The 16890-nt window shown below is 38.0% G+C and overlaps 1 protein-coding gene across 1 annotated transcript in view; it reads right to left on the bottom strand.

Moving 5' to 3' along the window:
* Positions 1-664: 664 nt before the first annotated feature.
* uqcrc2a (ubiquinol-cytochrome c reductase core protein 2a) overlaps positions 665-16890 on the bottom strand; it is a 17782-nt gene continuing 1556 nt past the window's right edge. The window contains exons 2-14 of the mRNA XM_016233961.1: positions 15453-15554; positions 15205-15354; positions 14985-15049; positions 14848-14904; positions 13040-13164; positions 12866-12963; positions 12714-12771; positions 10542-10631; positions 6039-6238; positions 5866-5946; positions 4001-4077; positions 2466-2619; positions 665-974 (exon numbers count right to left, since the gene is read on the bottom strand). Coding sequence (XP_016089447.1) covers positions 891-974; positions 2466-2619; positions 4001-4077; positions 5866-5946; positions 6039-6238; positions 10542-10631; positions 12714-12771; positions 12866-12963; positions 13040-13164; positions 14848-14904; positions 14985-15049; positions 15205-15354; positions 15453-15554 — 1341 coding nt within the window. The 3' untranslated portion in view covers positions 665-890. The remainder of the gene's footprint in view (positions 975-2465; positions 2620-4000; positions 4078-5865; positions 5947-6038; positions 6239-10541; positions 10632-12713; positions 12772-12865; positions 12964-13039; positions 13165-14847; positions 14905-14984; positions 15050-15204; positions 15355-15452; positions 15555-16890) is intronic.

Here is a 16890-nt window from a genome sequence, read left to right as displayed (position 1 = left end):
TTAACTAATGATACATTTTATAAAGCGTTACCAAAAGACAAAGATGGAAATTGAATGTATTTCTAATGTATGAAATACAATAATTCTAATTCATCTATACATTATAGAAAATGGTCGCATGAGCATCAGTATATATAATTTAATAGCCATATGACAAATATATATATATATATATATTAGGTATGAGCAAAGTATGTTAAAAGACTGATGAGACTCTGACTAGATATATTATAAAACTAAATATATTCATATATTTGAAATCTATTTTTAGCACTATTTATGCCAAATATGTTTTAGTTAATTAAAAAATATATATAAGGGTAAAAAAAAATTGGGAAAAATGTGCAGGTGTCAATTCCACTCTTGAAAAGAAAGAGTAAAATTCATGCTTATAATACAGCAAAATATATAAGAAATTACGTGTGAATTGTTAAGTCAAAAACAAAAAGCATCCCCGTATAGTAGTTTTATTTATTTAACTTTACTTTTAATATTTCACGCATACCTATTTCTTAAACATAACTACAAATTAAAAGTTGAGAATGTTTTTTTTTCCCCCTTACCTAATGTGCAGCTCATAGTCTCCCTCTGCAGGCTAGTGGAAGAACTACCAAAAGCAATGGGTCAAAAACCCTGATCCCACAGACTCTATCATGAAGCAGACGAGGAGGATTTATCACTGACAGATTAGTTTTAATGAATGTACATCAGATATACAGTGAAATGGACGAAACGGATGCTCTGCTCGCAGCAAACCGTTACTAAGGACCAGACTTCATGACGAACTGACCAAAAAAAACAACTGTCAATAGTTATAGTTATGATACAATAGTTATGAATGTTTTTACACTCAGCTGCACAATGTGTGCACTTTAGATTGGGACTTTCTCTCACAATTCATCAACAAATGGTGTGTTTGCCAGATGTCCATAACATGACATGGTCTTCTTGCTTTCGACAAACTTCTTTGCAGCCTGTAGAAAAAAAGAAAAAAGAAAAGACAATTCTGCTGTCATCTCATCTTTCATGAGTAAGTGGTCGAGCAGCAAATCAGCATATTATACTGATTTCTGAAGGATCACGTGACACTGAAGACTGGAGGAATGATGCTGAAAATTCAGCTGCGCAGCACAGGAATAAATTACATTTTAAAATATGATTAAAATAGAAAGTTATTTTTAATTATACAACTATTACCGTTTTCACTGTAGCTTTGATCAAATAACTGCAGCCTTGCTGAGTATAAGAAACTTCTTTTAAAAACATTTTAAAAATCTTACCGACCCCAAACTTTTGAATGGTACTGTGTGTTAACATGCAACCTAATAATGCTTTTATTAAAGGGGTCATATGATGCTTTTTTAAAGACCATTATTTGGTGTAACTGAATATGCTGACATACTTTAATGTTCAAAAAACACATTATTTTTCAAATACTGTACATTATTGTAGGTCCTCTATGCACCGTCCCTCTCAAACGCTTCGTTTTCTACAAAGTCCCTCCTTCCGACAAGCACAGACTGCTTCAACACTATAACTGCGGTTACTGAAACCACGCCTTCTTTCTTTGCGTGCACATTTGGGCGGCATTATGCTAATATTTCCACACAGTGAGGTAGATATGTGGGGGCGTGTTAGAACGAGCCGTTTTAGGGGGGCGTGGCAGAGTCTTAACTTTGATAAAGAATATCTCTTTGGTTTTGAGACTTTAGTCTTTGCAACTTCAGCGATCTTATCTATGCACAATCAGCTTGTAACACTCCAAAGAGAAAGGAACACTTATGACGCCTTTAAGCAATGGAGTTGCGCACGTGTGTTTGTCTGTTCCCGTCATTTCGGTGACAAATGTTTTATAAACAAGGCCCAGCTCGACGCTGGATTTGCAGATCGCTTGATACTGAAAGACAGAGCTGTCCCAGCGATAAAAGATCCCGGTCATGAGTCGGAACAGCAGGCGGTGAGTAAAACTCCATCAAATTTCTATGTTTTGTTGGCAATCGGTGCTTAAGCGCATATCATTTAATACAAATTTTTTCTAACTTATGCATTTAGCAGACACTTTTATCCAAAGCGACTTACAGTGCATTCATCGAATCGAACCCATGACCTTTTGCGCTGCCAACGCAATGCTCTTACCACTGAGCCACAGGAACACTACAACATATTACAAATATATTATGAACACTACAACATCTACATTACAACATATAATGTAAACAACATGAACGCGACTCTTTAGCTCCGCCCATGGCACGCCTCCAGGAGCTCGGCTGTTTTCAGAGAGAATCGTAAAGCTGTTTCTTTCTTATATAAATCTGATAAAACTAAAGACTCTTTGGAGATATGAAGGATACAATACTATCTACAGGTACTCAAGATTAACATAAGATTGGCAGAACTGTGTGTGTGTGTTATGTCCCCTTCAAGGAAAAGTTAGCCTACCATGATTTACAGAAATGACTTACTTTGACGACGTCACTGGAGGCCACCGCGTCGATGCTCTGCGTCACAGTCTGAGGTGAGCTGTAGGTGCCACTGCTCAAAACCTGAACTCCCAGCTCCTCCAGCAGGCCCTCTGAACTCTCCAAAGACATCAGATAATCGGCCATCAGCTGGGTCCTGAAAACACACAATACGAGGCCCTTCAATCAACTGACGTCCACACTGACAAACAACAAGACAACGTGACATCAAAATCGACCCCATTTACTTTCCTTAAGCACATTACTCGAAATAAAAAGCAGCACGAACTAGGGGTGTGCGATATTGACAAAAAAATTATATCTTGATATTTTCTGGGATTTTATCGGTAACGATAATTAGACGATATTTTGCTGAGTGTGTTATTGTGCTGGTACCTTAAGGACTGCCGAAGACAGCTGACTCCTAATATTTTTAATATTCTTCATATTCTGTGTGCTGGTCAGTTCATACTGAAAGAAATTCATCTTTTCCAATAAGTTTTAACTGATTTTTGCATTTGATGGGCATTTTTACCTTTATAAAGCCATTTTTTCTAAAAGTGTCCATTATCTTTTGAGTCAGATTCTTACATTTAATCAGAGAATTAGAATAATAAGACATTAGGGCTGTTACCGAGTAAATTAAATCAACACAGAAGCTGCATCTGAAGTGGCATTTAGATGCATTTACACACATGTATTTTGTTTAATGCAAGACATGAATGCATTTAACCTGCAATTACAAATGCATAAATAATGTTTTGATATATTAAACAAAACGTTGAATACTGATATTTGAAATGATTTAAAACATGAAAAAAAAAAAAAAGAAAGAAAAAGCCGAAATTTGAAATAAAAAAAAATCACGGCAAATCACTGTTAATAAGCGAGTCATTGCGATTGAACCGAATCATTTAAACGGTTGTTTCATTCAAGAATGAAACACCGGCATGTTGCTCAGAGACACAAAACAGCGCCGCGGCTGTATTCGGGATGATTTTTGTTGGCGAAATAAAGCAAAAACAAGCAATATGGTGTCTAAAACGTAAGTCTCTTAATTAACTTATTGTTTATTGGGTTCAATGTCACATTTGTAATCATGGTCATTTTTGGAGAAAAACGGCACTCTTCGTGTGAAATTGAATATGAAGTGGTATAAATATATACATTTTCTGCCATCATGTCTTGAATTTGTGATCATTCTAAATGCATTTTAATAGACTGAATCATGCAGTGAAAGAACGCACTCTAAATGCGCACACGCACTAGTCTAGACTTCACGTAATGTATGCGTGCGCTCTGTAGGGATGTTTTGAATGGTTTTTGCAAAATACTCGATAATGTCAAATCGCACATCGTTAAAACAACAATTACGATATTATCGCAGACGATATATATCGCACACCCCTAGCACGAACTTGCTCACAGTATTTCTGAATGTCTACTGTAGCCTACAGTTTCATAGAAATACTTCCTGAAATTACAAGCGCATTATTAGATCAATAATGCTGCTGAGTGGCTGGTGTTAATGGACTCACTTGGCTCTGGTGAGGTCTTCTGCAGTAAGACTTCCTTCAGCCACAGCTGTCACCTGTGCCATGGCTGCATTGATCACCTGCACACAGAGAGAGATCAATGCAGATGTCAATCAATCACTCACTTCACACTGTCAGCATTAATGGAACAATTCAAGCACAAATAAAAACATAGTCACTGTGTGTGCTTAATTAATGACAGACAGGTTTAGGCTACGTCCACACGAAGCCAGAGCTTTCCCTATCTGATCTTTTTTTTCTCCACATCTCAAGAAATATCTGCGTCCACACGAAACCACGAAACCGACACAAAACGATGTAGTATACATGCCAGACCAGCATGTGGCGCTGTAATTCTGCCACAGAGATACACTAAAAACGGAGAAGACGACTTGGGACTATGCGCATAAACCTTGCGCGCGGTATACAAACGAACATGGAACAATACATTTATTAATCTGTGTTAATGTTAGTTAATAAAAAGACAATCGTTCAGTGTTTGTTCATGTTTTTTGCTGCTGTTACGTGACGTAGGCTGATGACGTCATCGTTTCAGAAAATATACGGATTCGCTGTCCACACGAAAACGCAAATATCGGTTTCACTCTGCCAAAACGCCGGATCCGTGTGGACGAAACGCCTATACGATACAAAATTAATGTGTATACAGCATGGGCGTTGCTAGGCCATTTTTAGGGGGGCTATGGCTATAAAATTATAGGCTATAAAATTTAGCAATTAGTTCCATAAACTGTACACGAATTTGTGTTCGCCTCAGTCCCCTTTAAATTTCATCTGAAACCGGCGGCTCCTCCCCGTCTTTCAGCGCCGAGCGAGAAACAGAGGACAAGGTGTGTGTTTATCGATAGATTGTTAGTGATGCAAAGTCCGATTCATTTTCACGAACCGGTTCTTTTCGGACAGATCGGCTCATTGAACCGGTTCAAAAAGCCGATTCATCGGTTCCTGACGTCATCAAGCAATAACGTCTCTACGCATTTCTTTTATAACAACTCAATGCAATGTTGTATCAATGAAAAATGTAAATAAGTAATTTGTGTCAACACATTGAAACATTCAAAAAATTAAGTTATTTGTGTGAAAGCATGTTGGTGATTATTGCCATATAATTCACTTTAGTTAATGGTGTTTGTGGTCACAGTTTCATTCGCGGATCCTCAGATACGACTGACTGAGCAATATTGACTAGCCTACAACTTGGATAAGATTCCTAAAAGTGTCGCACCTACAGCACACATTACATACATTGATGCACAAACGCGGATATGTTCTACATGTCTACAGTATAAAGAATGAATAAACCAGTCTTATAAACTCCTTGATTTCGCTTAAGCAACTTTAAATATAATATGCATGCACAAACTATAGTAAAATTTATTTACATCACTCGACAAAGGATGTTTTTAGGTTTTAATAAAATGTTAATTAATAACAGTCATAATAAGCATATTTCCAGTACGCGCCTCAGGCTTGCACAGTATCGTCAACTCAATCAGAATCTTCGGTAATCCTCGGCAAACTTCGACAGTTGGTTGAACCGGCTCATTCGGTTCTTTTTGAGTTGGACGTGGTACTTCGGGCTATGCGTCCTGCGTCATCAACCCAGAACTAAATTTAGATTCATTCATTTATATATATATATATTTATTTATTATATCCTCATTGGGGGCTGAGCCCCCCTAAAATGAAAATCCTGGAATCGCCCCTGGTATACAGCTAATCGCGTCTCCGTGTGGACGGGGCCTTAGAACAACATCAGAATGAATGTATAATGCCAGAATTTACATTTTTGAGTGAACTAGTCCTTAATCAAACAACTACTGTATGTCTGTTCTCTGAACACTCACCTCGCGGGCTGAGTCTGCTTGTGAGATGACATACACGCCGAAGAGCCCGGAGTCAGAGTAAGTAGCACTGAAAGCCGTGGCCTGTGAGGAAAATCAAACAGAAGCATCTGAACTGTAGTGAGGTCTAAACATCCGTACTTTGAGGCAAGTGATCGCAGAGGACTAGCGCTCACATCAAACGGCTGTGCGGTGGCCTTGGCGATGCCCTGGCTAAGTTTGCTGGTGATGTTGGATCCTCTCTTGACGTGTGGTCCAACACCCAGAAGCCTCTGCAGCACGCTGAAGGCGTTGGCCTCCGCCGAGCCCGCCGCGGCTCCTTCACACGCCAGCAGCGCATGCACCAGACCTCCACCGCTCTGCACACGCAGCTCACCTGCACACATATGCCATTTCAATAGAATCATTCATTCAGTCAATCTTACAAAAGTACAGCCAGGTCAAGTTTATATGTATATATTCAGGCCCAAAACCACACACACAAAATTAATGATACAAAGAAAACAAAGGCTATTTTTGGACCATTAGTATTTATTGTACCATGATTTTTTTTTTTATAATTAATCATAACCGTCAACAAAATTCTCAGTACTGTAATGCAAATAACTAAAACTAATAAATAAATACAATCTCATTCTCCATTACGCATGCATTTTATATTATTGCTATTTTTTTCCTCAAGGGTGATTAATTTGTCACTTTACATTCTAGTTACAGTGAAAATACTGACACGACTTTCTATTTAAATCGGTATAAATTCAAAACAATGCAACAAATGTGACCATGATGTATAAATGGTTCAAATTAGGGATCGGTATCGGCCGATAATCACATTTTATGACTCGATCGGTACTCACTAACTTGGCCGATCTCACGAACCGATCGCAATTTGATGCGGTCAACGCGTGACGACGTACATGATGCGTGGGGACATAAATGATTGGGAGTCATGTCATCGCCGGTGTGGAAATGCTATGACGTTTCGAGAAACAATGAAAAATTTGCTATTTGTCGTGTATGTTTTGTATGATGATATGATGAATAGATGGTTCATTTTTAACAGCAGAATCAGTGACGTTAGAGCTGATCTGCGCCTCACTGCACACGTCTGTGGCGCGTTACGACTCCACGGTAACCGGAGCGGATCGCGGCCGCTCCAATGCTTGTGTTTATACCGGCCAGCCACGGCACGTTCAGCCTTTTGCGAGTTGTCACAGGGTGGAGGACGGAACAAAACCTCGTCGGAGCCATAAGGGGTAACAATAACATAATATGCTGATCGTGGGCTGTTTTTAAATGAACATTTATTTATAAAACAATATCTTCTTTGGCCATATTAGCCTACTCAATAGCATTAACACAGGCTTTACTCCTTTCAAACTTTATCTGGAATGTCACCGTTTCGGTCACTGCAACTTCCCGATCAGGCGAACGAACACACACACACACACACACACACGAAATCATCTGCCTCACGAAAAAAATATATGTAAAAAAAAATGTAGTTAATATTTGCATCATTTATGATTTATTTTACCCACCCGCAAATAATCAGAACGCATTTTTTATTACCCGACCCGCGGATTATCCGCAGCGCCCGTGGATATAGGAAAAGCGGTTAGTAGCGTAACTCTTACTGAAAATGCAAATTCATTCTCTGCCAGCAGGAGGTGCTTTAAAGCGGGAGAAACAGAGGTTTCCCCAGTAACAGCTGTACATACAGCAGCGCTGAGCTCACAAACACGGCTTTATCAGGCATATAACATGCAAGATGAAATGAAAATTACATCGAAAATTGTGTCAAGATAGTCTTCCTTTAGAAATACAGTGATATAAAAACACCCGCGCCTCGTATTTATTAAACGGTAAACTGTAAACAGTACGTGCTTACGTTTATTCAACGAAGCCTTTTGGAAAATCGATCAGTTTTGATATTGTGGCGAGTGCCACAAATAAATAAATATATGGGAAACACATCCCACAGCACAACCACCTGAGCCCAACTTCAGTCTACTCATCACCTTAAGTTTAACTGCTTTTGTAGCCGGTGCCATAGCCAGACTGATAAACAAACACAAGGCCCGTTTCCATTAAAGATTTGCGCAAAACTTTGGCGATATTTTCTGAATGTCGATAAAAAAGTATTGCGAAATGACGGCGTTTCCATTAACCAATGTTATGCAGCTAAAACGTAACCTTTTGCCTCTCGCGATAAGTCATGGCAACGGATTTTGGTGGGATTTTGGCTATATTTATTCAAAGGAGGCTTATGCGTGTAAGCAGCAAAGAGAGCCGCTTCAGAAACATGCGTGGCGCGGCTGGAATAAACCATAGCCTGTATAAAAACATAAACACAAGCATTGAGTGGCCGCAATCAGCTTCAGTGACCGTATCAGAGCCAAAATAAATTATCTAAGTATTAATAGTAGGGAAAGCCCCTTATACTGGAGCTTATGAAGTGTTTCTTGGAGGTTATAGTACATTGAAGAATGATCATATGACTTTTTACATACGCCATGTGACCTGTAAATGCGAAAAAGCCGTTTCCATTGCAGTTTTGCGAATTAATCCTTTTGCGCATTGCCTGAAAAACCACCTCATGCGAGCGTAAAAACTTTTTTGCGATATATGGCCGTTTTTGCAAAATTGACGCGTTTCCATTAGGCATATTTTCAATTCGCAATTTCAATTTGCGCAATTTGAAGGGTAATGGAAACGCGCCTACAGACTAACTTCGGGCCAGGTGCGTCCGCCCGATGAAACCGTCTATATAAAGCCTGAAGCATCGGCTTCGGTATCGGCCGATCACCATGACAAGAAATCGGTACTCAGTATCAGCTGCAAAAATCCTGATCGGAGGATCCCTAGTTAAAATCATTCAGTTTAATACCAATGATAATCCTCATTGTGGTAATAAAAATGTATTCTTATTTTATATATTTAAAAAAATGCATAATTTTTCACATCGTTTATACAAAAATGTGGTTTATTATTTATTTTTATTGATTTTGGGGTGAAATATAACCCAGACATGTTCTTGACAAGTTTTGTATCATTCATAATAATAATCGTTCATTTAACATTGGTGTCTTTTCTCATATTGTTGTTGCTACCATTTTATATACACTACTGTGCAAAAGTCTTATGCCCTTATGTAGTATTTTCAACAATAACAAAAAAAAAATGGTTTTAAGTCTGTTATTTCTATCTTTTGCTGTAGTGTGTCAGGAGGAAATATCAGTTTACATTTCCAAACATTCCTTTTGTCATTAATTGTAATAATCCTGTGAGATTTTTGTTTGCACAAGGAGTCTGACAGCAGCCAGCGCTCCACACAGAGATCTGATCTCATCACCATCATCCAGTCTGTCTGAGATTACATGAAGAAACAGAAAAAACTCACTAAGATTCACTAAATCCAGAAGAACTGTGGCAACGTCTCCAAAAGACTTCTTTTCCTCAGATGATGCCAACCCTGAAACAACATACAGAACTACCACATTTTGCTATAAGTTTGATTGCATCATATAATAATTGCTGTTAATATTATTCATCGTCTGTTTTATTACGTCTTATATTGATTTTTCCGTTCTGCTGGTTCGTCTGGTCAGAGGAGAACTGGCCCCCGACTGAGCCTGGTTTCTCCCAAGTTTTTTTTCTCCATTCTGTCACCGATGGAGTTTTGTTTCCTTGCCGCTGTCGCCTCTGGCTTGCTTAGTTGGGGCCCCTTCATTTCCAGCGATATCGTTGACTTGATTGCAAAGATATTATTTAAACTGAACTGAGCTGGATGTTGACATCACTGAATTCAATGATGAACTGTCTTTAACTGAAAAATGAGTGTTTACTATTGTCATTTTGCATTATTGACACTATTTTCCTAATTAATGCTGTTCAGTTGCTTTGTCACAATCTGTATTGTTAAAAGCGCTATATAAATAAAGGTGACTTGACTTGACTTGACTTCAAGAAACCTTCCAGCAAAGCTACTGTACTGTGAAAAGCTTTAGGCACTTGCTGGAACGTGAGGATGCTTTCAAAAATAGATTTTATTATGAATTAACTTCAATTAACTAAATCAAATCAACATTTGGTGTGACAACCCTTTGCGTTTAAAACAGCTTTTGTCCGAGGTACACTTGTGCATAGTTTTTCAGGTAGCTTTGCTGGAAGGTTTCTTGAAGTCTTTTGGAGATGTTGCCACAGTTCTTCTGGATTTAGTGAATCTGAGTTTTTTCTGTTTCTTCATGTAATCTCAGACAGACTGGATGATGGTGATGAGATCAGATCTCTGTGTGGAGCGCTGGCTGCTGTCAGACTCCTTGTGCAAACAAAAATCTCACTGGATTATTACAATTAATTGAAAAAGGAATGTTTGGAAATGTAAACTGATATTTCCTCCAGACACACTACAGCAAAAGATAGAAATAACAGACTTAAAAACTTTTTTTTTTTTGCTGTTGAAAATACTAGTGCCCAAAGATTATTATTATTTATTTATTTATTTTTTTTTTTTAAATATGTACTAAATCAATGATTACACAATAGATTGCTTTTTTTATTTAAATAAAACCTAACCATTTGCATAAAGTTTTACCTTCATTACAGACACAAACCTGACATTTCATCTTTCATCAGTTCATCTCCCTGTACATGTCATGAAGTGTGGGTGTACTCACCGCCCCGGTACACAGCCCCTGGCGCACCAGCCCCTGTATGGGTGCTGAAGAACTGCTCGCCCACCTTCATCACAGCAGCATGACTGACGCCTTCACAAACACAGAGATTCAACATGATCAACTGTCTAACGGGAACAGTGTTGGGGAAAGTTACTTTTAAAAGTAATGCATTACAATATTGCATTACTCCATAAAAAAGTAACTAATTACGGTACTTAGTTACTTTTTATGGAAAGTAATGCGTTACGTTACTTTTGCATTACTTTTTAAATCTGGACAGGGCTTGCTTGTTTGTTTTTAAAATAAAAAATTATATATTTGGCAAATATAAAAGCCTTTTCACACAAAAGTGAAATTAATAAGCCTCAGGCTGAAGGGAAAGTACATTTACGTCTGTACAGTAGAATGCAGAAGAAGAAATTTCAACACTTCAGCAATAAAAAAAAAAAGAAGACAAATGTTTGTCTAGAGTAATTTTTGCTTAGTATGCTTGAACTGGATCATCGAAGGTCAGAAGCAAAGACATTGGTTAATAGAATGGGATTAAATACATAAAGGATATTTGTGTTGTTTAACATTTAATTATTGCAGGTTTGCATCATATTCTGAGTTGCATTATTTTTGTTCATTTTGAGGAATACTGAATCAGTTTTTTTTACACTTCAGCAATAAACAAAGACACACAAATGTTTGTCTAGAGTAATTTGTGCTTATTAGTACGGTTGAACTGGATCATCGGAGGTCAGAAGCAAAGACATTGGTTAATAGATTGGGATTAAATACATAAAGGATATTTGTGTCGTTTAACATTTAAATATTGCAGCTTTGCATCATATTCTGAGTTGCATTATTTTTGTTCATTTTGAGGAATACTGAATCAGTTTTTTTTTGAGAGTGAGATGAATTAATGCATATTCATATTTATTTTAGAACTACAGTAACATCTGATTTCTCTCAACACGGGGACAGGAGAGCTGTCAGTCAATAAATTGGAAAAAAAAAGAACCTTGCGTTACTTATTTGAAAAAGTAACTCAGATATTCTCTTGTAAATTAAAAAGTAATGCGTTACTTTACTAGTTACTTGAAAAAAGTAATCTGATTACATAACTCGCGTTACTTGTAATGCATTACCCCCAACACTGAACGGGAGACAGTCACATTCACTCATCGGCGCCGATATTAAGCTTTTTTTTATGGTTATCGGTATCGCTATTTTCAAAACCAATTTCTCTATAAAATAATTTAACAGCATTTAAAGAAAGTTTTTTTCAGAACCCTTGTTATTCTTAATTTTGACATAAATTTTCATTTTTACACCAGACATGTATATCGGTTCAAAATATCGGTTACCGGTCTATTTGATCTGTAATAATCGGTATTGACATCGGCCTTGAAAAACACATACCGGTCGACCCCTAAATACAGCTTCATTAAAGAGACACACTAAACTACATAAAAGGCTGTTTTTATTTCAAGTAGAGCAACCAAAACACAATTTTGACCAAGTAGATTCAAGACACATCCTAAACATATCACAAGATGTAAAATACAGTGAAAATCTAGTTTAAAAGAAATAAACTCCATAATGTGTTTAAAAAATAATGTCGAACATGTTTCTTTTTAAATGTATTTGTTAAATTTAAATTGAATTACTTATTACTTGAATTAATTTAATCATTTTTGGGAGGGGTGTGGGAAAGTCGCTATCAAAATGGTGTTTAATTTTACAAGGCCAACAAAATCCTCACAAATATTTGAAATTTTGTCCAGCCCAGCTCAACAGCTTAATAGAGTCCTGCAAGGACTCAACCTGGAAACAAGTTAGCATTTTAATACTTTAATACTTGTCGAAGCTTAGTGATGGTGATGTTGAATTCGTTCAACTGCGGTGTGGTTTGTTTCTAGCCTGTTTAACATTTTAGTTCTGCCAATTTTATTTAGCCTCCAAAATTAATAAAAGTTGTGTTCATTTGTGAAGATCATCATGTTGAAAAAAAAACACGTAAGAATCATAAACCTTTGTTGGTCACAGAACTTATTTTCTACAATCACCTAAAAGCCAATGGAGAAATCGAAATCGAGGTAACGAAGGTGATGCAAACTTCCAGGTTGGACTTCAAAAATACGTAATCATTGCAGCATTCTATGCACATTCATGAGAACGACCTACCCAATCCAACGAGGGCCATTCTTGCACTGGTGTAGTTATTAGCGAAGAACTGTTGCAGCTAGAATTTCAAAGCAGAAAGAGAAAAGTGTTTGCTTATGGCTCAGATTAAATAAGGTAACATTCACAGGCAGAAGCTGCTGTCATTCACTTACATGATCAACACTAATCTTCCCCACCATGTGGTCCGGACAGTACAGTGAGTTGGATAAAGCGTTCTTATACGCAGCTTCATGCAGCTTCTCCAGAACACCTGTGCAGGGACAGAACATCTCATCAGCATCAGACGCCGAGTCTCCACATTCATTTCATGGGATGGTATAATGTACCTATCTGTGGGCTCTGGTCTGCAACAGCCTTGTCTATCTTGACCCTCGGCAAGAGATCAGACAACTCCCAGGGTTTGAAGTCAGGAGCAGTGGTCACATTGATCAGGTACTCCATGGTGCCCTCACTGAACAGGAAACACATTCACAATGCACACAATTCCCATAATAATAAAAATAGCTGTTTCAGTTTGAATAAGTTATCCTGTGATTTCAGCATCATTACTTCAGTCTTCAGTGTCACATGATCCTTCAGAAATGACTCTAAAATGCTGATTTGTTCAACAAACTTTACTATTATCAATGTTGAAAACTGTTTTTACTGTTTAATATTTTTGCTGAAATTAATAATTTTTTTAGAATACTTTGATCATTAGAAATTCAAAAGCATTTAAAATAGAAATCTTTTGTAACAATGAAAAAGCATTTTCTATCACTTTTGATCAATTTAATGCATCCTAGCTAAAAAAAAAAATGACAGACCCCAAACTTTTTTTTTTTTTTTTTTTTTACAATAGTGTGTACTTTCGGCCTTAGGTAACACTTAATTTTAAAGGGATAGTTCACCCAAAAATGAAAATTCTGTCATTAATTATGTCGTTTCAAACCTGTAAGACCTTCGTTCATCTTCGGAACACACATTAAGATATTTTTGATGGAATCTGAGAGCTGTCTGACCCTGCATAGACAGCAACACAACTGAAATGTTCCCAAGTACAGAAACGTAGAAAATAAAATAACACGGTAAAATAATCCATGTGACATCAGTGGTTCAACCGCAATTATACGAAGCTATGAGAATAATTTTTGTGCACAAAAGAAAAAAAATAACGACTTTATTCAACAATTCGTCTCCTCCGCGTCACCCTGTAGCGCCATTTTGGAGAGTATCAGCTGGACGTAAACAGCGTATGCTGTTCTGTGTCAGCTGCGTCACGCCGGATCTGTTTCCTACGTTGCTGTGATTTGATCTGAACGAAAACAGCGTATCCGTGTTTTCTTTTGCGCACAGAAAGTATTCTTGTAGCTTCGTAAAATTGCGGTTGAACCCCTGATGTCACATGGATTATTTTACAGATCTCCTTGCTACGTCTCTGGACTTGGGAACATTTCAGTTGTGTTGCTGTCTATGCAGGGTCAGACAGCTCTCAGATTCCATCAAAAATATCTAAATTTGAGTTCCGAAGATGAACGAAGGTCTTACGGGTTTGAAACGACATGAAAGGCGAGTAGTTAATGACAGAATTTTCATTTTTGGGTGAGCTAACCCTTTAAGTACCAATTCTCACTATTAACTAGTTGCTTATTATTTGACCTCTGTCATTGCCAACAAAGGGTATATTATAACAAAGTATTGAGATGAAATTTTGTTATTGACCAAATACTTGTTTTCCACCATAATTTGCAAATAAATTCTTTAAAAATCCTACAATGTGATTTTCTGGATTTTTTTTCTCATTTTGTCTCTCATAGTTGAGGTATACCTATGATGAAAATTACAGGCCTCTCTCATCTTTTTAAGTGGGAGAACTTGCACAATTGGTGGCTGACTAAATACTTTTTCCCCCACTGTAAGTAGCATATTGGCTGTTTATTAGTACTTATAAAGCACATATAAATGCCTTATTTTGCATGACCATATTTTAGATCCCTTAATTCGCTCCCTTAACAACTACCTTGCAAACTATTAATACGCAGTAATTAGGAGTTTATTGAAGCAAAGGCCGTAGCTAAAGGTCCCCAAACTAAAGTGTGACTGGGTCTTATGTTTCCACCTCTATCTACAGCTCATTTACCGCAGAGATACTCACAAATCATCTCTTGGACAGTCCAGAGAATAGACCATGTGTTCCCTTGATGACGTCACACTAAAAATAAAAAAATCACAGTGAGAGAAATGAAAGACAGGAAGTGTTTCAAAGCAGTCCTACATAAATATGCAGCTGACCTCAAACTGGCGCCCACTGCCTCCAGACCACGACAGATCCTGAACGCCGACGCACCTTTAGTGGTCTGAAACACACGGGACAAATTCATTACTATGAGACCTACAAAAACATCCTCTGCATCGATGATCAACTCGCACAGAAGTTTAAACAGAGCGGATTCAGAATTAGCTTGTATTATTATAGAATCAGTAAGAGTATCTCTGTTCGCTCTGAACATACCAGATTGCTTGCTAATCGCAGGATGTGCGTGACGCCCAGGTTTTCCGCGGTCTCATAGCGACTGCCGGCTTTCACAAACACACCGATTTTAGAGACGGGGGAGTAGTTCTCCAGAGAGGCGACGAGAAGTCCGCTGGGAAGCTTGGACACCTAAAGCAAACCGTATCAATGGTATTGATTAATAAAATTAGCGGGTTTAAGCGGTGATTTGAACTGAGAGCATAACAGCATTCATCCATTCCCATTACCTGGACGTCCTGAGGTGGGTGGGCTGGTGCTGCTGCAGGTTTTCGGGTGACCAGAGGTTCAGTTAATGCCTCGCTCCTCCTGGCGGCGGCGTAACATCGTCTCTGTGAAAAAACACTATATGTAAGTAAACAGAGTCTCAAGGCTACGAGCTTAGTGGTTGTTTTTGCTAAGGCAAGTATCCCTGTTACTATTTCATATTAGTGATTTGAATAAAATGAGTATTAAATTACAGTGAATAACTCATCCTGCACATGGAGCTTGTGCTATTAATTCTAAGGATAAAACAGGTGTAAAATAGCCAGGAAGCAGCTGTGCCTTCCATAAGGCTTGCCCAATCTGGTTTTGCTTTTGAGAGGTGGACACTGCATTTGTCAGTGTTTGAAACTCTGAACTATTGTTAATGGTTCATGTTCGATGGTGAACTAGAGCATTGCAGATGACCTCTGTAACGTTAAAGACAGACCCATCACTGTACGTTAGAGATCTGAAGGCTTAGCTTCAGTCATATGGCTTATTTTCCAGTCATATGTGATTATTGGATAAAGATTTAGAAAAAAAAAGAGCCTCCAACACTAGCATTCTCTATTCTTTTGCTATTCTATCTTCTTGTTTTATTTTTATACATTATAAAAATATGATGCGATTTAAATCGTTCCTTTCTCTTTGGAGTGTTACAAGCTCTCGGTGCTTAAAGAAGATCTGTAAAGTTACAAAGAATAAAGTCTCAAATCCAAAGAGATATTCTTTATAAAAGCTAAGAGTCAGCCACGCCTACCTAAAACGGCTCGTTCTAACACGCCCCCACATATCTACGTCACTGTGTGGGAAGATTTGCATAACGCCGCCCAAATGTTCACCAAAGAAAGAAGGCGTAACTTTTATTCTCGCTGTAGTATTGTTGACGCCGCCATGTCGTGAAGACGCTGTGTGCTTCGTTGTGAAAGCGAAACTACTTTGGTCTTCCAAAAGAGGACACGACTAGAAATCAGTGGTATTTACAACACTGTTCCAGAACAGTTTAACCCAAATATCCAGATGTGTGCAACAGACTGTTTACTGATCCTGGGTGAGTAACGTTAGACTAAAATTTTTAGGCTGCATTAATTAGGTCAACCGGAACCGGGAACACTTCTCATAACACCCGATGTACTTGCTACATTGTTAGAAGAATGGCATCTACGCTAATATTAGTCTGTTTCCCTCTTATTCCGAGGTCACCGTAGCCACCAGATCCAGTCTGTATCCAGATCAGATGGTCACTGCAGTCACTCGGATCAAGTACATATTCAGACCAGATGGTGGATCAGCACACTCCCTCTCTCTCTCTCTCTCTCTCTCTCTCTCACACACACACACACACACACACACACTCTCTCACACACACACACACACTCTCTCACACACACACACTCTCTCTCTCACACACACACACTCTCT

This window comes from Sinocyclocheilus grahami, unplaced genomic scaffold, assembly GCF_001515645.1.
Source record: "Sinocyclocheilus grahami isolate Dianchi unplaced genomic scaffold, SAMN03320097.WGS_v1.1 scaffold441.1, whole genome shotgun sequence".
In the NCBI taxonomy this organism is placed as follows: Eukaryota; Metazoa; Chordata; class Actinopteri; order Cypriniformes; family Cyprinidae; genus Sinocyclocheilus; species Sinocyclocheilus grahami.
This window is presented reverse-complemented; position numbering and strand designations above follow the sequence as displayed.